Raw genomic sequence first — 22,986 nt, 5'->3', positions numbered from 1 at the left:
GACTCAGGAGACCGAGGGAGATCACGTAGGTAAGAATTTATAATTACAACAGTGATTCCCAGGGGTTATGAGAGCAGGAACGCTTTTTTTTTTTTCCAGCTAGAGACCCTGGTAAGTAGACTGAGGGTGCATCAAAAACCACCATCTCAGTGACTAACGCAGAGAGAGCAGCCTGTGTGGCACGGAGCGGGAGATAAGAATGAGACCTGACCGTGGAGGAAGTTACCTGGAAATTCAAAAAGCTGACTGGGAAGAGTAGACTGCAGCTTCCCTCCTGCCCACCCACCGTCGGAGCTAAGTGCTTTCCTGTGTGCCATGCTTCTGCTGCCTTACTCCACGGCGTCTGCACAAACGCCCCGGCTAGTACGGCAATAACAATTGCTATCCCATTGTACAGATGAGGTATTTGAAATCTAAAGAGGACTTTTGAGTGTGCCCAAGTTTAGACAGCCGATAAGTGGGGAAATTGGGTTTCATCTTCTGAGGGCCCATCGCTGCCTGCCTTAAAACTGCATGAGCCTGAATCGGTGCTGCCGGCAAGGCTGTGGCCCCGTGTCTCGTCACAGTCAAACTGTTTTCTTAGGTAATTTTTCATTACAGCTCGTCTGCATTGATCAATTTTGGTGGGTGGCAATGCACCAAAACCAAAGCTAGCTACCTTAATTGACCAAGGGATTTTGTTGGAAGGATACTTGAATCCCACAATATAGCCTTAGCCCTGGTTTTTCAGAGGGAGAGCTGAATGACCGAGGGGGAGGGCAGGAAGTAGGAGGCATGTAAGACTCTCAGCATCAGAAGCGCAAGCTCCATCTCTGCATTCAGCTACTTATGTAACTCAAACCCACAAGTCCCAGTTCAAAATTCCAAATGCCAGAAAGAATCTGATTGGCCCAGCTTAGGTCACTCTCAGACCAAGTGAAAGACAATACACGAGGGCTGTCAGGAGTCTCCACTATGGGCAGGGTGCCTTGGGTTCCTGCTGCTGCTGTACAAATGTACCACACACCTAGTGGTGTCAAACAACAGAAATGGATTCTTTTACAGTTCTGGAGGTCACAAGTCTGGAATCAGTCTCATCGGGCTGAAGCCAAGGTGTTGGTAGAGGTGCTTCCTCTGGAAGCTCAGAGGTCAGAATCCCATTTCCTTGCCTTTTTCTGCTTCTACTGGCTGCCAGTATTCTTTAGCTTGTGGCCCCTTCCTCCATCTTCAAAGCACATCACTCTTCTTCCAACATAACATCACCTCGTACGTAGTCAAATCTCTCTCTACCTCCCTCTTACCAGGATACTCATAAACACTTTAGTGTTTACTCGGATAATCCAGGATAATCAAAATCCTTAATCTCACCTGCAAAGTCCCTTTTACCACAGAAAGTAACATTTATAGGTTGGAGGGATGAGGACACGGATGTTTTTGGGGGCCATTATTCAGCTGCCCCCAGTGGGGTAGGAAATTTTCAGGTAAGGACGGGTGGACAAACAATTTCAGACATCCAAGTCTACCCATTACTGTGATAGCAACTGATGGCATCAAGTGACTGCTGGACCCCAAGCGCTATGCTAAATACCTTGCATGCATTCATTGATTTCATCTTCAATGAAATTGCTGCTTTAAAAGTAGATATTAATGTAAATAAAAATAAAGATGCAATAGATAAGGGACACAGAGTATCAGTGAGAGACTCACTGGACATGGGACATGGCCATACTCCCGTTAGAAGTGGATTGGGGATTTAAACCCAAGACTGATTGACTTTAAGGCTTGAGTCACCAGGTTTTCCATCACTAGGGGATGCTCCCAAAAGAGCCAACCTGCACCGTTTCCAGGTTCCCTGACATATGGAGGCCTAACGGACACTGGGAGATGTGTCAAGGCAAATTCTAAAGTCGGCGAAGCTTGTCTTCAACAGTCTTTATGGTTTTTTTCTCCTCTCTGACAACCTTTCCTCACTACTTCATGCTGCTTCCCGGTAAATTTGGTCCTTCTTCCAGATTTCCCTTCCCCAAATAGAAATATACGCTCCAGACCCATCCCATTTAGTTAAGGTGACCATATAATTTATTGTCCAAACCTGGGCAATGGTAAAATGACACACTATTAAAAATAACATCAGGACAGCACACACATAAACTGGCACTGTCCCAGGCAAGCTGGGTACGTAGTCATCCCAGATTTACGTATTCTGCAACATATTTCCTTGGGGCGCCATTTGCAGACAGCTTATTGAAAGCAAGGAGTAAATAAGATACTGTAAGGTGTTAGTAGCTAATAATGACTTATTATCCCTCTCAGGGGTGTGTATTATTAGTATTCTGGAAGAGATTTCTGGAATCACAATGATTTAACTCCCAAATGAAAAATCACAAATGATATTATTTCCAGGGTGGAGAGAGTCTAGGGACAAAAGTGTGTGTTGGAGGTGGGGACTAGAAAAAGGAGCTGGGAATATTTTCGGTGGAGGGCTTTCTAGACTCCTCGTAGAAACCTCCACATCAGTAGAAACCACCTATGCTCATCCCCAAGGCTAGCCTTAGGTTTTGCCACCTTGGCTGTTGGTTGTCTGATGGCCTTAAGTTCAAGTTGCCATGGATCTCAGCAGTAGACCAGAGGGGAAGGGACAGAGAGTCGGGACAAGATGGGGGTCAGGGTTTGGAAGACTAATGCACTTGTAAGCTGGAGTCAACAAGGCTCCCTGGATCCAGAAGAGACTGGCGGGTCTGAGCTTGGTCCAAGAACAGTCTGTCGGGCAGGGCCTGGTGGCAGATGAGGCTCTCAGACAGCATCATGAGTTCACATAATTTTCCAGTTTGTGATAAGATTCCATCTGATAAGTGCAGACATTTGGATAATAGTTTTGGGCTCCAAGGAGTGAGCTAGAAAAGGCTGAACAAAGTATCTAAGTTTCAGCCTAATCAGCGGGACTCAGGGCGGTTCTTGAATCTCCGCCTAGAGAACCAGGGGACAACCAAGAACTTGTGTAGTAGCCCAGAACCACAGTTTGGGCAAACAAGGCTGGAGTGTGGAGGAAAATAGCAAAGTGGTGATCAAACAAAGGCTGTTTGACCAGACACCAAGCTTAGAGCATCAGTAGTTACGGCCGGGCAGGCAGGTCCCCCGTATCCCACTCCCACAGTGTCCAGTCTTGCACTTGGAGGGGAAGAAAATTTTCTTTTTACCTTCTGAGTTCTTGGCTGTAACCCCTGTGATAAAAGACAAATTAACAAGAGAATAACAAATAGTTGCTTAACACACACATCACGTGTGAGAAACCTTCAACCAAAAGTAACTCAAAATGGTTGCTTACAATTGCAGGTATACAGCATTTTCAACAAAGAGCAATAATACATTTATAGAGAAATGACAGGGCAAAGGAAAGCAGTCTTAGGCTTTCAAGGTAGGCAAACTTGGAAGGTGGGAAGGCAAACATATGGGAGGAAACTCACAGGAACCAGATTTGTTTGCAGATTCCCCTCGTGCTATCTCTGGGCTGATAAGAATGTCTTCTTTCCTCCTCATACAGAGAGGAGACCTTTCACACAGGAGATTTATCGCTTGCTTGCAGGAAGAAAATGGAGGGGCAGAGTGTTTTTCTTGTGCCTGCTATTTCTTAAGAGCCTTTAATTCAAAATAATCAATATGTCAGAGTGACGTAGTTTGAGGTGACATATTCTGATTTCCTTCACAGTATAGGAGGCTTCCACACAGCGTAGCTTTCTGCAGGACAGAGTGGTCAGCAGTACCCAGCACCTAGCACCCAGAATCTTCTTTGGGTGGTTTCATGATGCCTCTAATGAATTCTTCTCCATGAATGGCTTTCCCCGGCACCTAGAGGACAGATTTCCAGTATGTTCCCCAGCATGGTGCCACAGCAACTGCTCTGCCCTCCAGCAAGGCATCTCATCGTTTCTGGGTCTTAGCCCTCAGCCTTCTTTATACCTGCAATTTCTATATTCTTGGAGTTCTCTTTTACTTCTGAATAGTCAATCTCTCGTGACACCAATCCCTGTTATAGTTAACAATTCTTTATATTAAAATTTTCTCTTTCACATTTCCCTGTGGTTTCTGTCTCCTCATTGAACCCTGGTTACTGCCGTGTGTCGACAGAGCCCTGGCATGTACTGAAAATGGGGAGTGTGGTCAGCGTGTTTGGCACTGTCCAGTCTCCATTCGTCTGATTCTATTAATGGGGGTCCTTCAACTTGGTTCACAGACCCCAAGAAGCCTTTGAAACGAATTCAGTGTGTTCATGTGCCAGGATGAGAAAAAAAAATTACATCTTTCTTTGGAGCAACCTTGAACTGAAATTTAGCATCTTCTTTACTTATGAATGGCCACGGTAGGATTAATAAGAGCCTGTGACTTTGACAGCAGAAGGAACCACAGAGACTTTTATATCACATTCCAGTGGTAGATATCTTAAAAATTTGTGTATGCTCATCATGACTTTGAAGTGCATAAGAATTAGACCTGCTGCCATATTTGTTATTGATACAATAATAAGAAGCACAGTTGCAACTATTTCACAATTATTTTTTAATGTAAACGCTTTTGAGGCTATGTTTGAGAATTCTGAGAAGAAGTTTCATCAGACTGACAAAAGGGTATATGGCATAGAAAAGGTTAAGGACCTCTGCTCTATAATGATAGACGTTTTAGCCAGGCACATGGATAACCAGCTAAACGCTTCATTTCCCAGAATCCCTTGTAGTTAGCGTGGCCATGTGACCAGGATTGGGCTAATGAGATGTGAAACGAAATGTGTGCAACTTCTGGGTCATACTCCTAAAATTAAAGGAAGATGTCCTTCCCTCCCTCCCCTCCTCTTTTCTCCCCTAGTCAGGGGCCGGACTAGGGACACAGAGGTGGGGAACTGTAGCCATCATTTTAGACAAGGTGATAGAAGCTGCATGTTGAAGATGACGAAGCTACATGGTAGAAAGAACTTGGAATCCCAGTAGCACGGAGCCTAAACTCTTAGGTGAGAAACGTGACCTTGTATCTTGTTTAAATCACTGGCATTTTGGGTTTCGTTCCGGTAGCTGAATCAATAGCCTAACACAAAAAGCCTGTGGAGTCTGCAGAAAGTCTGAACACTATTAGAAACGGAACCCAAATTATTTGGGGTGAAACCTGCCCTCTTGGATGAATCTATTTAGCTGAGAAAGCTGCTCTGGAAAGGGAGACTCAGGTGGCTTAACTGCAGCTGCCTCTGGTCGGCAGCAGCTTGGCCTTTGTTCATTGTGGATTCCAGCATGTCTCAGTGTCTGCCAAGGAGCCATCCTACCTACCCTTGGCTGGATCATTTGAGCAATTTCCAAGTATGACGCGCATTATATTGAATCCAAAAGAAGGGATTTTAAAGAGCATTTAATTATATTTATTGTTCCATCCATCTACCCATCCACCCATCCATCCGTTCATTTAACCATTCATTCTTCAACAAAGGGCTTTGGAGCATTGGTCATGTTCTAAGATTTCCCTGGAGACTAGAGACATAATGACAAATGAGTCCTAGTGTCTGACTTTGGGAAACTGTCAGTCTAGTGTGAGGGCAGGAGATGGAGGGAAACGAGGTCTCGTAATATCCCAATGCTTTGCAGTTGCTTTATGGGTGACCTTGAATAGTCTGTTACAAAGGCTCTGATTTAAGGGTTCATGAGCTTAAATGTAATAAAACAATTTTTCTCGTGATCTCAGGTATTTTGCTTAATGTGAAATAATCCAATTATATAGCTTTCCTAAAGGTTACCGATGAATATGAATACCTGAAAAAAAAATCAGCAGAAGATGATGTAATTTTTGAGATAAATAAGAATAGTACCAATAGTAGTAGTACCAATAAATAATATAGATAGAACGTGTTTTATGTGTCATTTACTGCGCCAACAGATGGACCATAATCCAATGCCTGATGCCCTCTTCTCCGAGTGTCCTGTCTTGGTTAAAGATGTTATCCAAATCCAGTTAGCAGCCTCGTGCTGGCCATTCCAAAGGTGAATTTGTACTCCCTCTTGTGATTCTGTTTCCTCCTCTTTATCCTGTCACTGCCCTGGTTCTGATCCTCTGTTTCTCTTTGGAATTCATTACAATATCTTCCTAACCAGTCTCTCCGACCTCCAGTCTTAACCTGCTACAAGCTACCCTCCTCTTTCCTTCCAGATGATTCTCTTGTTTCTGCCTCACTCCAAAGCTCTCAATGGTTCCCCATTGTCTGCAAAGTTTTCACCCTGGAGCTCAAGGTGCTGCAAAAGCTGCTCCCTGCTTATATAACTTCTTGTTCCACCATCGCACTAAGCTTTAGCCACACCAGCCTACCCTGTTTCCTATACCCGTGATGAAATTTCACACCTCTATGCAGCTGTTCATGCTGTTCCTCTTGCCCGAAATGCCCTTCCTCTCTTTCTGTGCCTTGAGAAATCCTACCATCCTTCAGTGTTTATCTCAACCATCTCCTCCTTTGTGAGGTCACCATGTTCTGAGACCCAGTGCCCCACAGCTCCAGCCCCTACAGTATGCAGCAGAATGACAGTCTTCCTTCTCTCTACTTTCAAGGAACATCACAAATATTTTTATTCTAGCACCTACCACAGAGCCTTTACTCACGTATCCTTTGCTTGTGGCAGTTGCTTGTGGGTTTCCCCAGTTCAGGACATGCTATCAGACCCATCTTAGGCAGAGCTACTGCAAACGAATGATTTGGTCCAGGGTAGAACCATCACCTCTGACCATGTCCTTTCACTGTCTTGAAACGCTGGTCAGTCCCAGGAAAAGTAAGAACACACTGGCTTCTCCTTACCTTGCCTCTGAGCTTCCATTTCTCTACCCACCTCTCCAAAACTTTCCACAAGTCCTTTTCCCTCATCATTTAATTTCATCCTGCGCCAATGCTTGCGGCTTTAGGTAAAGCAGATTTCATCCTCTCACACCCTGAAACCTCAGCCTTCTGAGGAAGCACGATCAGCAAATGTCAGCCTGGGTGAGGGGCTGCCTTAAAACCGGTCTTAAAACCTAGGAGATCCCGAGGGCAGCGTCCTCATGTTAATTATGCTTATGTCCCTCAGAGTCTAGCACAATGCCCTGAGCAGGACATCAAAATGCCCTGAGCACGACATCGTTTATGAAACTCCTGAATTAAATTCATTACGAGAGAAAACGAAGATCCACAAAGTACAAAACCCAGAGATATCCAATTCAAAGTATTTACAGTAGATGGAGCTATGTATTTCACTGTGATCTGCTCTGTATTTCATACATCATGTGAAGTTATTAACATTTTGGCAGCTGGTATACTTTTTTCTCAAATATATTAAAAGCCATGGGACTCACTCGCCCTGTTTATCCTTATTAGCTTGAAATTGTTAGAAAATGTTATCAAAAAGTTTCCCTAAAAATTATATTGTGATTAAAATCAACTGGTACAAATAACAGACATTATTGAAAGCCAGAGATGAACCCAAATGAAACCACGGACTTCGGGTGACAATAATGTGTCGAAGTAGGTTCATTAGTTGTAACACAAGTACCCCCATGGAGGGGACGTTAAAAATGGGGGGGCAGGGGATGCATGGGAAATGTCTATTTTCTCCTCAGCAGTGCTGTGAATCTAAAACTGCTCTAAAAAAATAAAGTCTTGAAGGAAAAGAACCAGAGATATAATGACTTCAGAGATATAAAGGCCCCAGTGCATGAATTAATTGTACCTCTTTATGGCAAGTCTCAGGACATTTCTGTCCAGGGCCAGAGAGAACTGTAGTGTCGAAATGCTGCTGTCCCTCTAGAACATTCAAGGTGTCAGGACATTTCAAAGGTTATGGCAGTGGCATAAAAGTCTGAAAATGAGGACTAGTGGATAGGAGGGAATGAGTTCTAAAACAAGTTAATTGGAGCTTTAAGCCTGTTGTTGAAGAGGAAAATAAATACGGATGGTATTCTAATAATATCATGGACATTTGTCTTTGGCTTATTGCTTGGATATTTTCACAGGCAGTAGCTCATTTCAATCCTCACAGTGGGGGTATTATTATTTCCATTTCACATTTGAGGGAACTGAGGCCTGGGAAAGTCGAGACTTACCTGAGTGAGGTCCCTGGGAGATCTGTCCCCTGGAGGCAGGAAGCAAGGGGTGCGCTGCTGTCTGGTTTTCCTCGTGTGGCAGGATGAGGGCCTTAGATCAAAGCCCTGGCGGCCTCTTTTCTCCATGTGGGTCTTCGTGAGCCCTGTCTGGGAGCAGCTATGGATCCCATGAGCCCAGTTCACATTCTCTCAGGGGCTAGTTCTGGGGGCACAGAAGGCAGGCTGATGTGATGGTAAAAGTCTGGTGGCCTCAGGTTTTTAGTCTACTCTGTTGGGCAGCACGTGAATGACGCCATTTTTTCCAACCTTAACCTTCTCGAGGGAGGGCCACCTGCTTCCTAGGATATTGTGAGAGTTGTATGATCACGTGATGGGTCTCTGGTCTAGCACCTGGGAGACCGCTCACAAAACGGCTGCTATGTTCTGTATGCATCGTTTTCCTCTCCAGCTACTCATGAGCTCCTTCAGAGGACAGACTTGATCTTACTCCTCTATATCACTGACACGCAGCAAGCCTTCTGTACAAGTGCTCAAAGCACAAGCTGCCCACATCCGGACCAGCCCGACAGCCAGGACTTAGGCACGTGTCACCGAGGCTGCTAACTGCCTGTCCCGTCTACATCCCTCACCCTGTTGGTGGTCCATTTAGTAGAGTGTTCACCCAAAGGACACCTTTCCTGACCCTCTAGCAGCTCGGGTGATGAGATGAAAGCTGATGTGTTGTCAGTTCTTCTGGCAATCTTAATGGCGGGGCAGCCTCTTCTTCCATTCTGCAGCCCAGCACACGGATGAGTGGTTTGGATGGCAGACACCATTTCGGACCTCAAGGGCAAGGATGGCAGTCCAGGGACAATGAAGCTAGAACACTGGGAGCAGTGCGGAAGGGCAGGGAAGCTGGCAAGCCAACCCCTCTCTCTTGAGACACAAAAACAAAACTTTTATGGTGTTTAAGCCAATGCATTTGTGGGTTTTCTGTCAGAGGCAGCTGAAATTAATCCTAAATATTATGACAATTAATGGAAAGAAGAATGTCGCTCCATCTTCACATTTGAGCTTTTAATGGCATAGCCACCCTGTCCAAAATAAGACGTAAGCCACCATGTTGAAACATGATTAGGCACAGCTGGTTACAAGTTTTGGAGAGCCACGTGCTCCTACCGCCCTATTATGTTAGCCGCCCTCCCCCCACCTTTTAAATGTGATCTGATAGTTTGATGTGTTTTCACCCTGTATTTTCTCCTTTCCTCCATTCCAGCAGGGAGCAGGCAGACTCTGCAGGTTTATGAAGGGCCTCCTGGCACCTGTGTTCAAAACATCAAAAATGCAAAGACACTGGGTGGTGAACATACGGTGTGATATATATAGATGATGATACACCTGAAATCTATGTAACTTTACCAACAATTGTCACCCTGATAAAATTTATTAAAAGAAAAATGCACAGACAGCAGGGTGAGAGGATGACAGGCCATGTTGGTTGGGGTCAGGTGCAGAGGTGGAAGCCGTGACAGACCAGTCTGGGGGCTCCACAGGAGGCCAGCGGGAATGGCCTCAGGATGCACCAGGGACCTGAGACTCCAAAACCCACCAGAGGTTCTCAAGCCTCACCTGTGACCCAGCCGCAGAGCAGCGAGGGGGCCCCGGCGGTCGGGCCATTCGCAGCATTGGCAGACGATCATTCATCCCCGGAGCATTCCCCATACCATGGGACCAAGGACCCTGGGGCGTGGAGAGGGCAGAGACATCTAACAGTCATCGCAACTCAACCTGCTCAAGTTCAAACTCCAACCTGCTCCTTCCATGTCTCCCCCATGGGAGCCCCTAGCACCTCCATCCTTCCAGCTGCTAGGGCCAAACCTGGGAGCCTTTCTTGATCCTTCTCTTTCTCTCACACCCCACACCCTATCCATTAGCAAAACCAGAAACTCTGCTTTCAAAACACATGCAAATCCAATCAGTGCTCACAGCCTGCTCTGTGCCATTGTCATCTCTTTCCCGCACAGTTGCAATGGCCTCCTAGACGGCCTCTATGCTCTGCCCTTCTTCTCCAGTCTATTCTCACCATGGCAGCCAGGGTTAGCCTGCTAAAAGGCTAGTCAACATGTGCCCAAAACCCTCCAGTGGATCCCCGCTCACGCAGGCTAAAGGCCAAAGTCCTTACAATGGCCCCCAAAGCCCTACCTGACCTGCAGTCCTTTCCACTCCGCTCCGACCTCTCCCTTCCTCACTCACTGTGCTTTAGCCACACTGGGTTCTTTATTGTCCTTAAAACACCAGCCACGACCCCAGCTCAGTGCCTTTGCACTCGCTGCTCCCTTTGCTGGGAAAGTTGTTCTCTCAGATATTCCAGTGACTTGTCCCTGTATCTCTTCCAGGGCTTTAGTCAAATCATTGTATCATCTCTCCACCAACGCCCAGACGGGTCCTCCTTCCCTGGTCCTTCTTACAGCATCTACATATTTCACTTACCTTGTTTTTCTCTCTCCCCACTGGAATGTAAGCTCTATGAGTACAAGGACTTTGGTTTCGTTGCTCACTCTGTTCTCAGCGACCAGAATTGCGCCTGCCATTTATTACACAGACGAGTAATAAATACTTGTGGCACTGCCTTTTATTTGCCTTCCCTCCTTCCTTGCCTCACTCATGCTGCCTGGGGATGGCACTCGCTCCCTCAGTGATGCACACAAGCCCGACTCAGGCTCTGTTCTGGGGAACCCAGGTAACTGCAGTAACGTGCTGTAGGTCACACAGCTGGTAAGAGACAGATCCAGGATTCAAACCCAGGCACCCAGGCAGGCAGTGCACCTCTGCTACTATTCCCATCCCTCCTATTACTGCTGTTGCTTCTACTACACTACTGCTATTACTCCAAGTACAATTGCTATTAATACTATTACTACCACAACGACTACTAATACTACTACTGTTAGTATTGTTTCTTCTTGGAGCTTCACATGCAAAGGCTCAAGGCAAGTTAATAGTTAAAAAGCGTACATTCCTTACAATCTCTACAACCAGTTGCCTTCACTTTTACCCTGGCACCAGTACTCTCTGTTGGGACAAAGGAAAGTGTCATTTCTGGGTGGCAGAGGCACACATGGAAATAAGAAGTATCAATGAGACGGTCAGTTCATGAAATTTAGACTCAAAAATTTTCTTAGGAATGCATGTAATTTTACAAGACCATTCATCATAGCACCAAGCCTAAAATTCCTTAATAGAAAACAGTCAAATAACAAATACTCCAGTTAATTTCCCACAGGTATAAATTATGCAAATACTCATTTATATATTCATTTACAATAATCAATAAATAAGAGTGCATTCATACAATTTTTTACAAAGATCTCTTTTTACAAAGCTACAGCTATGTATATACTAAATAGACAAAATAATCCTTGTACTACAAAATAACATTTCACTTTTTTTCAATAGTTCTCTTAGAGCTCTCAGTAAAAAATTTCACACATTGTCCATTAAGTCCTGCCATGACATGAAAAGAAACCGTAGCATCAAATCTGATAAACATATTACAGACCTTGAAAAAGTGAACACCTATCATCATCCAGTACAATGCGCTCTGAACAAATTGCTGTTTCCAGGTTTAGTAATTTGTCCCGATGATGTACAGTAGGAAACAACCATTTTTCCACTTGTACCATTTAGCTTTGGCTGATATTACCAGCACCATGGCAAGTGATGCAGGCAGCTATCTTATGGTGCAATTTCAAGATCAAAGGGCTGGTCTCTTCACGGTACCCCTTCCACACCACGTACCACGCCCACCCCGGGACACGCCACACAAACAGGCCAGTCTTTGGCTTACGGGATCCCATGCTAGAAGGCAAACAGCCTGATTCTGAGTGGAATTTCTGTGCCTATGTATTTGAGCCTGCTGGGGGGAGGGGAAGCAGTTGGGAGGAGTAGACAGGTCCAGTGAATGACAGTTTATTCCCGCAGCTGAACTTCTCCATCTGAAAGAAACTCCCCTGGACAACTGACCCCGACGCTTACTTAAGACCACTTCAGTTCTGGGAGCCCTAGGAGGCAGCTCTCCCACATTCTACTCCTAACTTTCATCCCCACACCTTCAATAGACTACCTTTTATTTTACCAAACCTTTTCCGAAGGCACCTTTTTCAGATAAGAAAGCCAGAAGCAACGCTCTAAGCTCTGGAATTCACTTATCAAATACAGAGGTACAGTTACAGAGGTACACTAACTGAGATTTTAAAAGAATAATCTAACTTGCCTCCCTTTGGATTTTTCGATCTAGACTTTTCAAAAGAGGTCTTTCAACCCAGAGAGGTAAATGAATTATTCAAGGTGTCACAGGAAGTGAGTCACAGCCAGGAGGTGGGTTCCTGATTCCCCAGCCAGCTTGTCCTACTTTGGAACGGAGTCAACTCTCTAGGTTACAGACACTCCCAGAGTTTCCTTTGCAAAAAATATCCCAAATCTTGCATGACATTTAGGAATACAGGCATTTTCTGGCCATCCTTTCTCATAGCATAATATTGCAGAAAACATGGTCTCATCGCCTTTTGGTGGGACTAAAACAAGTGGTAGCTGTTGAAAATGGAATCAAACTATCAAAATGCAACCATGCAAAAATCATGACTTTAAAACTTAAAACAGGAAAAATAACGATTCCTCTCTCTCATCCAAGTAATCCATGTTCTCTATCCCTATTTTAATTGTGCTTAGCTCCGTACCACGAAATAAATTTGTTTTCTGAAGGAGAAAGCCTAACTCCCTACTCTGAAAAGCCTAGGAAGGGGTGGAGCTGGGGGCTGGACGCAGAGTTAATGGAAGTCACTGAAATCTTCAATGTTCCACACAGATTTTATAGTTAATGGCCTTTGAGAGGCATTGTGGTTGCAAATTTGCAACCAAAGGCTGAAACATGAATTTGGCCTCCTCGCCATTTCTAGGCAAGTACGAAGGAGATATTTAAGTAGTTCTGATATGGGGTTGGGAGTCAAAGTGTGCAGAAACTTGGGAAGGAGAGGAAGGACGTGAGGTGGGGAAATGCCACGTGACTCAGGAAGTCTGCCACCTTGCCAACTTTGAGAATTTCCATCCGTGCCTTGCTAACTAGGCCAAAGTCACCAAGAGTCAGAATGCCATTCGAACATAACTTTATGTTCTAAGTAGTGAAGTCTAGGGTAAAATCAGCATCTGAAAATGAGTCGTGTTCCAGGTTCTGCCACATTCTCTGTGGCCTTGTTCTTTGTCCTTCCTGCGCTTTGGTTTCCTCTCTGGAATAAGGACCTCCCATGATTGTTGTAAGGGTCAGAGGAGTGAATGGGTACACAATAGTTTCAACTTCCTCTTGTAAAAGGCATGAGTGAGATTTGAGACAGAGCAGCTGGCTAGATAACGGTGGGTTGGAGAGAGGTTAGAGAAAACTATGGGAAACTAAGTGTCAAGAAAGAAGGAATATTCAAAGCCTAGAGAGGAGGGAAATGGAAAACGTGGAGCTACTGAGCATTTTACATCATCAGAACAACGCTGCAAGGGAGGTATAATTCATTCAACAAATATGTACAGAGTCTCAACTCTGCACAGAAGATGTTCAAAGAGGTTAATTTGCCCAAAACCATCCAGATATCTGGTGATGAAGGTGGGCCTCGGACCTAGATCTGGCCAATTCCCAACCCTGACCTTTTCCCCTATCCTGTAATACCTCCCAGAGAAGGAGGGATTAACTTTTTAAAAATGGGTTCAGTTAAAGAGAGCCCCGCTGGATGACAGCTAGACTTAACATCCGAGCGTCAGAGATTTTGCAAAGTTAGCAGTGGGATCAGAGTCATCGATTGCGGAGCTGTGTGTGCATTTAAAGACAACGTGGTCAAACAGCACAAAATACTGGTTGTCTTTTCCCCATAAACAAGAATGTTTTTTGGATTTATTGATGCCACAGCCCAGGGCTCGGAAGAACTGCTTACCTGGTGTGTTTTCATCAAGGTTCTCAGAACAAGTTGTGAACGTAAATTAAGTCGGTCTTCCCAGCACTTTGGGGTCTGGCAATTCCAGAACAGTCTGAGGCGTTCCAGGTGCTGACTCTCGGAGGAGCAGGAGCTCTGAGTCCCCAGGCCTTCGTCCGATTACTTGACCAAGCTCACCCCTAGCCTGGTCCTGTGCACAATGGCGGGTGGAGAAGTGACAAGGCCTGAAGATCACTGTCACGCTCTTAAAAATCAGAGCATGAGGGCCAAGGGCTCACTGAAGCCATGGTCTGCACCGAAGGAAATGGAAAATTCAAGGCACGACTCATGCAAAGCTCGTGCTTCTCATGCACCAGGCTCATATCCCTGCGCTGCTTGCTGTCATTCCTCAAGAAAATGCCTGACAAGAGTCAAACAGCTCTGTGGAATTCAGCGCCCTGGGAAGAAGTTACGTCTCATTTCTTGGCTCCCTGACACTGGCTAACCGTTAAGGTGAACTCTGCAGCAATTTTCAGCAAATGAGCACGCAATCACCCATGCCAGCTCTCAGCCTTCAACCTCCCACCCCAGCACCCGGACCCTGTCATCAGAGCAGCCCTGCTCACCAGCTGGATGGACCCGAGGAATGACCCACTGTGGGGGTTCCAGGCAGCAGCGCAGGCCCAAGACATTAAATCTTCCCCCGCGGCGGTTTCAGTGGAGATTATGCAACGTCAGGGAAAGAGAAACAGCGCATCTGGACCTGACCAGCTTTATGTGCTCTTGTTCCTGGCAAGAGCATTACTGAGAAGGTTCTGAGAAGCCACGTTGGCTCGGAGCTCCAACGGGACCGGCCCACTTCAGGACTTGGGGTCATTGGGCAGAGATGCCCGAGAAAGGTCTCCAAGCAGGGAGGGCAGAGAGACCACGTCTCAAAACTCCAGTGGGGTAGCTGGAGTCCTTCTGGATGTCTGAGCAAAACCGAGCTTGCGTGAAAGAGGCGATGTCACATGACCACACTCCAATGACCTAACCGCAGAGGGAAGAGTTCTCACCAAAGAAGCCACGACAGATTGTGACACTAAAACACATTCTCCACTCGTTTGCTCTGACTTGTGTTTGAGAAACTGGCTCCATGGCGTCCTGAGTCCTTGGCAAGGATGGGAGCACAGATTAGCTTCGGTGGCTGGAGGCCGCGGTTTTGTAGAAAGGCTAAGTGGGTATGAAGATATCCGTCCCGAGGGCACTAACTAGCAGTGTGACTGGTCATCTCTCCTTCCTGATCTTCAGTTTTCTCACTTCTCAGGCGAGGTACTGGACCCTTACATGATTCCTAAGGCTAGCGAACAAAAAGAATCTAGAATTTACGAAGATGAACTATACAGGCAGCCTCTCACTGCTTCTGCCTCCTACCAGTTCTCCCCTTACAAAGAGCAGGCCAGCACCCCACGCAGACAGAATTTGGGGAACTATGCTGAACTCCAGAAAGGGGGATGCAGCACGTGTGCTGGGTGGCTGTCAAGGGGGCCGTGAGGATGTCCTCTCTGGTTCCCCGTGCTGGTGGGAGCCCATCTCCCCACAGAGACTGGGTTTGGCTAGAGGACATGCTTGCCAGGCCCAAACAGCCAACCAACAGAGGGACCACCCTGTTTGTTCTCTGGCTAACACCAGGGTGGCCTACTGGTTTCCGAATGAAGTGAGGGTGGCAGAGGAAACCTAGAAACCGGATGACTCCATAGACAGGAGCTTGTGGGGAGGTCAAGGATCTAAGTTTTGTGGGGAGAGGGGTGAATAAAAAGGAGAAGGAAGAATAACCATTTTAATCGTGGCATTCCAGTCGAGCTTCTGCACGCGACTGCAGGCTCTCCTGCACAGCATTACAGGAAGGCACTCCGCAGACCACCGCTCGGCGGGATGGACATCGCCACACCCCAGCTGGACTCAGGGCAAGTTCACAATCAAATCCACAGAGCACTGGGCCTCCGAACAAGTGGTGAGAAAGCTCAAATGGGACCTGGGGTTCAAGATGGTGGATTGAACACACGGGCTCATTTCTTCCCTGGTGAAACCCCATAAACACAAAGACAAAGGAATGGAAGTTGTGCCGTCACGATGACGAAGGCATGGAGAGGAGACACCAGCAGGTAAGGAACGCCAACCCATTTGCGGCAGGGGCAGAGCTGCCGGAGAAGTGGGCAGGGGGTAGGAATCCTGATACCACACCCCTGCAGAGGCACGCCACGCAGTCCCAGTGTGCGGAGAAATGAAAGGACTCCAACCCAGGGACACCAGGCCTCGCCAGGCGGGAGCCATTCAGTGAATCTGAATGCTGACTGCGATAAGCCTCACTGCTCAGGGGTCGGGCACTGGGGTGCGTGCTGGGACTTGTGGGTGCGTACGGCCCTCCAGTCTGTGCACTGCACAAAGGTGCCTGGCTGAGGGCAATTGGGAGTTAAAATCTAACCCTTGCTCTGCTCCTCAAGCCTTATCCTAGCTCAGGGCTGCATCGTCCTGAAGGAATGGGCTATAGGTACCCTCTGCCAGTCAAGCCAAGTGCCCATTGGGTGACTTCTGCCCAGAGAGGGACACCTTTGCCAAGTCATCCACCCAGAGGGTATGCCTGTTTTTGAAACTGCACGAGGGCACAGCAGAGGCTAGTAGCAGCCTTGTGTGTGTTCCTCTCGCCCAGGCAGGAGAGAAGTGGAAATGTCTCTAAAGAAAGGCAACGAGCCCTAGAGAAAAGACCTACAAATATGGGTATGTGGGGTCCTCCCATGAAGAGTCCGGGTGCCCACCTGGTGACCCTACAGAAAAGCCCACCAAGTTGACACACGGAGCTTCCAGTCCATCTTTTTGATGCACGACTATTAAACATGAGCAGATCCACAGGATCACCAGATATTTGAAGAAAACTTGCAACACAAAAAGACAGACACTGAGACTAACCGAGAGAAAGGAAACTTACAGGAAAGAAAGGTAATGCAGGGAGGACAAAAGAACTGTCCCAAAACCCCACTAGCATGAACAGCCACAGGGAGCTCAGATCTGCACCCATGAAACAAGAACAGGGCACTACAAAACAGAAACAAGAGAGAGAACAACAAAACTGATTTGGAAATTAAAAAGTAAAAAAAAAACATTCAGCAGGGATATTGAGAAGATAAAGCTGAATAACTTCCCGAAAGCAGATAGAAAAAAATAAATAAAATAAAGAGACAAGAAAAGAAAAGATGAAAAATATTACAGGGTTATTAATCTGTGAGATCCAACATTGGAACAACAGGCAGTCCAGAAAGAAAGAAGGTGAACAATTCCAGGAAAATTTAAGACATTTTCCATGAGATCCCAGCCCAAGGTACACCATCAAGGGTACACCACCTTCAAGACAGTTCAGCACCCCACAACGAAGGGATAGTGTCTCCTGGGAGGGGGAGAAACCCAAGCCACACCTAAAGCCGTGGGAATCAGAATGGCACCAGAATCTCAACAAGCCCATTGCGGGGGCGGTGGGGAGAGGGCATTATTTCCCACCTGCATTTTTTTTTTACCAAGCTACGTTGGGAAAGGGCAGAATAAAGACATTTTAAGTTATGCAAAAACCTCAAAATATTTACAACATTTACTTCCCATGTTCCTTTTCTTAGGAAGTTACTAAAGAATGTGCCACACCTCCGAAAAAATCAAATCAAGGGGGAAAAGTTTGACAAGAAAGCACATGGAACTACCGCACACGACGACTCGGGAGCAAAGAGTCCTCACGCACCCACACTGAACAGAGATGCTCCAAATATGATCTAACCGTACTGGGAAAACAAAGTGGGGGATGGGTAGGGGCAACGGCCTCATCTACCACAAGAGCAAGGAACTAGATGCTTCGAAATTAATTTAAAAAATTAAAGTACAATCATGTTCTGTAGAAATCCAAAGGTAAATATTAGAAGAAACAGCTAAGAATTGAAAATGTGACTTCCAGGGAGCAAGACTCAGGGGGCTGCTCGTTTTCATTTAAAAACTTGTAGGGTTTGTTTCTTATGAAACTATGAACATGTATTACTTGGATAAGAGTTTAAAATAAACGCTTGGAAAAAAAAAAAGAAAAAGCAAGCCACGGGGTGGTTTGTCCTGCAGGTTTCTAGATCCACCTTTTATAACCAGAGTCTTCCATATAAGCCCATACTCAATGAGAATTTTTTTTCTTAAAAAAAAAAAAAATCAGTTTGCTGCCAACCTGAACCAAATGACTTTTAGGCATTTTGCCAGTGGATGGTTTTATACAATATTACAGGTTGTAATGAGTGAGAGAAGCAGCCTGCAGAGATTTTTCTGAATAAAGTCGAGACCCGTAAAAGAAATGATTAACGTTTGGGTCAGCTCTTCTCTGGCTCTCAAAGCATCTCATTTGGGCAAGCCCTGCATGGTATCCAGGGTTCTAAAATATAACACACATAATTTTTATTATCTGTGTCTTTGAGCTTTCAGTGATGCCAGGGCACTCATTAATTAGCTCATTTTCCATGGGACGCTTGGCCTTCAAGATGGAATCACTCCAAGCTCCCAACAGCTTTCGGCTGGGAAGGCTTAGATCGTTCCAGGCGAGAAGGCAGTCTGTATTCAGAGTGGGTTAGAGGCCAGATTTTGGCTGTCATCGGCTCAAATGTGTTATGTAAATTCTTTTGGCCACGCTGGAATTCTGTAAACTTGAACCTCACTGCTTGGAATAAGCGAGTCCTCGGCTTGCTAATAGAGAAACGTGATTCCTGGAGTGAGAACAATGCTGGTATGTCACCTAACAAACAGTTAGAGCTGTCGAGGGTCCCCCAGAACTAATAGGGGATGAGCCTGGAAGTGATTAAAACCCTCACGGGAAAAATACAAGAACAAAACAAAGGTCTGAAAATTCTGGTGTTGTTTAAATGAGGTCACTTTTATCTAATCATTTTATCCTTTTTTTTTTTTTTTTTTTTAGGACATTCATGGGTGCAATGGAAATTCCCTAAAAGAGGTGGCAGCTCTGGAATGGGCACCGGGTGGGTGGTCTGGGTGTGCTTGCCAAGTCTGCTCCTGGTGGGCTGGGTGCCCTCGGTTAATCCACTCTGCCTCTCTGGGTTCAGCTGGCCCTGAGGGCCCCTCCTGACCTAACAGTTTGTAATTTTGTAAGTTGTCACATGCCCTCTGGGGGAGGACAATGGGAGACGAAGCAATGCACCTCCCACCTACACCTCTGAAGGAAACAGGGAGTGGAGGGAGCCCAGGGCAGAAGATAGAAGGGCGGGTGGATGCCTCTGTTCTCTCACAAACCACCTACCTGTTCTGCTCTACTTCTCAGGATGCTTTCCGGAAAGCCTTTTCAAGAAACCCACTGGGCAGGATCACAAAGCATGCCCACGCCGAGACTGCATTCTGACGCAGGTGGACACAAAAGCTTTCTCAGGGCAGGATCCCACTGGGCTGCTTCCAGCCTTAATATCCACTGGAGCCTATTCTTAGCCCAGCCTCTTCTGCAACCCTCAGGCTTTTAAGGGCTTTTTGCAGTGCTCAGTGGGGCCTTTGGGATTGGCACAGATGCCTCAGGAACCAGCAATGGAAGGCAGGGGGCTGCTGAGGCAAAGTGGGAAACACCCCACGCCTGCCCTGTGTCAGCCAGAGCTAAGCTTTTAATCTATCATTAAAAGAATTCATTTAAAAGGAGGGTTCCATTGGTGAAAATCACCACTTTACCTCAATTCAATCAGTGCAAAAGGAAATTTAAAATGCATCCCACCCTCCTACTCAAAAACAAAAAACTAGGGTGAAATAAAGTGCACTGCAGCTCACCACACGACCTTCACTTTCCTCCTTGGATTTTGCCATTCCCAGACATCCTTTCCCAGAGCTGGCAGCTGTGTGCTACTCAGATGCCCCCCTAGACCACACAGGTGCGTGGACACCAGGCACCTTTACCCAAACATCCCCTCCTGGATAAAAACGTGGCAGTTTTCTTCCCAGTGGAGGTTCTGCCTGGGGCGTCCACCCACTTTCTCGTCAGGAGGACCCTCACCTGAGAGGTAAGTAACTTGGACCTTAAAAACCTGCATATGGGTTAAAACCCGGGTTATAGCTAAATACTAGCAACTGACAAAGCAAGGCACGCGAGAACAAAGCCCACCCAAGGATCCGGCACACCCCTGAGTGTTGAGTACGCAGCCAGCGATAAAGCATGCTAAGACGCACAGGAGGAAAAGGAAACATGAAAACAAAGTGGCGAGTCCAAGTTTCCTGGTAGGTCTTCGACTGTCTGCAGAGGTGCTCTGTCCAGAACCTGAAATAAAATGAAGTATAAAGACTCCCACCCCGTCAGGGCCAGGTCTTTTTATTATGCAGACACACGCATCAGAGTCTGTTCATGTCCAGCTGTGGGAAGAGCAGCAAGCAGTATACCAGGAGCCAGAGGAAGAGGATAAAATACATCATGTCCGGCTGCTGGACAAACTGTGTCAGCGAGTCACTCTGCAGACTATGGCTCTCTGGCAGTGTGGCTTCTCCGGAGTGGTTGGCCTTCCTGCAGAAGGAAGACACAGGCAAGGCAGTGAGAAGCAGGTCCCCAGTTTAGAGGACCCCACTCGCTCCCCATACTCCAACCTCACTGCCCAACTGGAGAGCTGAGGGCTGCCCCGAGAGGCGTCCAAGAAGCCTCGCATTGCATGTAGACCCAAGGCAGGGGGCCGGAGTCCAGGCAGCCCTGTGAGCTTTTACACATACTTAGTTCATCTCCACAACACGAAGAGGGAGGAGCTGTTAGCCCATTCCACAGATGGGCACACTGAGACTCATGGGGTGGAGTGGCTTGCCCCAGGTCGACAATTACTTTGTGATAGAGCCGGACTCTGGGCCAGGTCTAGCTACCAGTTTAGGGCACCTTCCTTTCCTCCACTGCACCCTTACTGCAGAGTTAGATACTAAGCTCTATCATGAGTGAGTAACAGAGGGGACTTGATAAGTCATCTAAAGGAACAGACAGTTCCCAGATTACAGATCATTTAAAAACAGCCGTCAGAAACAAAGACACATCCTACCACCACCAAATTTGGTTTTTAACTTTGGAATATAACCTTCAAAATAATTACTAGATTTGGTTTTGGTCAGATTTATCTTTCTTCTTTTATTTGACAGAAGGTAGCATTCAAATGACATTTAGCTTTTGCCTGGCAGATAAAACCCAGAAGGGAGCTGTGTGGAGACCAACCACAGCTCCAAATTTCCACCACGGAAAGGGTTGAGGGCCATAATCTGATTGGAAGGGGGGTTGGGGACCTCTGCTTGAAGCTGTATTTATAGAAGCCGAGCGTGTAAGCTTCTTCGGGTCATTTGGGGCATGTGATGGAGACTATGAGAAGTGAAACTCACTTCATCCCCAGACTCTGTCCTGACCCCGTGACAGGCTAGACCAAGAATGGAGGAAACATTTGCCTTGTTCTAGAAATTGAGTAATTCACAGGCAGATTTCGGGCAACTGACAGAATTTCTTTCTCTTTCTTAAAACTGTTTTTACAGAAAATTTAAACTACAGTTTTTTATTGAAGTAATAAATGCTTGAAAACATGGAAAGCACGACTGCATTTCTCAGCCTTGCAGGTTCAATTTTCAAAGTCTTTATCTCATAAAAGCTAAAAGCACTATTTTCCTATGAGTATGTCAAGCCTAATGGAAACCTTGAATTAATATTTCTATTTTACGGCAGGGGAGGGAAACAGGTCTTGCTTCTTTGTAAGGAGCCAAAGAGGTAGAGTTCTAGGGATTACCCCCTTGGGTGTTGGGCAATATTCAGACAGAGGTTTTCCACTCCAATAATTTAAGTCCTTCTCAGCCAATTGAAATCTGTGGCAAATATTTTTTTAAAAAAAATCAGTAAAATTAAGTGATTCAGTAACTTTCACAGGGATGGGGGCATCACAGACTTGTCAGTTTTAGAGATTTCTCTGGTTTCCTATGTCCTAACTGGGCAGTTGTGCAGTAATTCAGCAATCTGAGCCTAGGTCATCTAGTTCTCCAACAGGAAGAAATACTTTCATAGACATCCTGGCATGTCTGCATTCCCTCTTCATGTCTGCTCTGATGCCATAAAACTGTAAAATCAGCTCAGTGAGCTTCTGAGTATTGTACCTGCAATGGCGACACAGAATGAACACGGTTGTCAGGCACTGTAGCATTTAAGATCACACTCAGTATCACGTCACTACCTCCTGCCTGGCTCTTCCTCGGACAGCCAGCTTATGCCACCGCGTTATTTAAACGCAGCTGCATAACCCGGACCCGTCCCGAAACTGAGTCATTTTATGTTCATGGATATCCACTGGCCCTACCCTCTCGTATGCAATTTACATTCATTTTCTTTGGAACAGGCATTTTCTTGCATTATCTCAGACTCTTACACCTGGTATCAACAAAACATAGCTGGAGAGTCGCCAGCCCAGAAGGGAGGCTGCACAATTAAAGAGGAAAATATTTTTTAAACCCCACAAAACTTGGAGTCGAGTAAGGCCACCAACCTGTGTAACATTCGGTGTCTTCTCTCATCCACATCGGCTGCGTTCCTCAATGGAACATAGCTAAAATGATCCTACAGTGAAATTTATAAACAAAACCCCCGCAACCCAATTAGTAAAGATGAAAGCTCTGAAACAGAAAATAAAACGATTTTAAATATACAAAGCCGAGCATGTCATGCTTTTTTCAACATTGCAAACATCTCTAGTTCCCAAGTCAGACTGGTAAACAACATTCTATATTTTCCTACCCTCTCCCCCGATGCCCCACTGGTGGCCCCACCACCCACCACCTGAATCAGAGCTGTGGACCCTGGTGTTCTGGGTCCCAACACCTCCAGAGCTAAGTAGTTGCTAATGTAAAGCTGACCCTCCACGTCTGCTGCACGTCTATCTTTGAACATGATCTTTCTGGGGGTGTGTGCAGGGGTGGGGAGTGGGGGGTCGTGGATGCGTTGTTG

General features: G+C 46.2%; 1 protein-coding gene across 2 annotated transcripts in view; it reads right to left on the bottom strand.

Moving 5' to 3' along the window:
* Nucleotides 1–18,911: 18,911 nt before the first annotated feature.
* The window catches only part of CLMN (calmin), a 102,119-nt gene continuing 98,044 nt past the window's right edge, over nt 18,912–22,986 (bottom strand). Inside the window, exons 12-13 of one of the 2 annotated variants that reach the window (XM_033107743.1) lie at nt 22,529–22,599; nt 18,912–20,541 (exon numbers count right to left, since the gene is read on the bottom strand). In XM_033107743.1, coding sequence (XP_032963634.1) covers nt 20,373–20,541; nt 22,529–22,599 — 240 coding nt within the window. In that variant the 3' untranslated portion in view covers nt 18,912–20,372. Of the gene's footprint in view, nt 20,542–21,960; nt 22,143–22,528; nt 22,600–22,986 lie in introns of those variants that run through there. The other variant, XM_033107744.1, reaches the window with a different exon arrangement.

This window comes from Rhinolophus ferrumequinum, chromosome 6 (genome assembly GCF_004115265.2).
Source record: "Rhinolophus ferrumequinum isolate MPI-CBG mRhiFer1 chromosome 6, mRhiFer1_v1.p, whole genome shotgun sequence".
Taxonomy (NCBI): domain Eukaryota; kingdom Metazoa; phylum Chordata; class Mammalia; order Chiroptera; family Rhinolophidae; genus Rhinolophus; species Rhinolophus ferrumequinum.
Note: the sequence above shows the minus strand (reverse complement) of the source record. Positions and strands in the feature narration are given on the sequence as shown.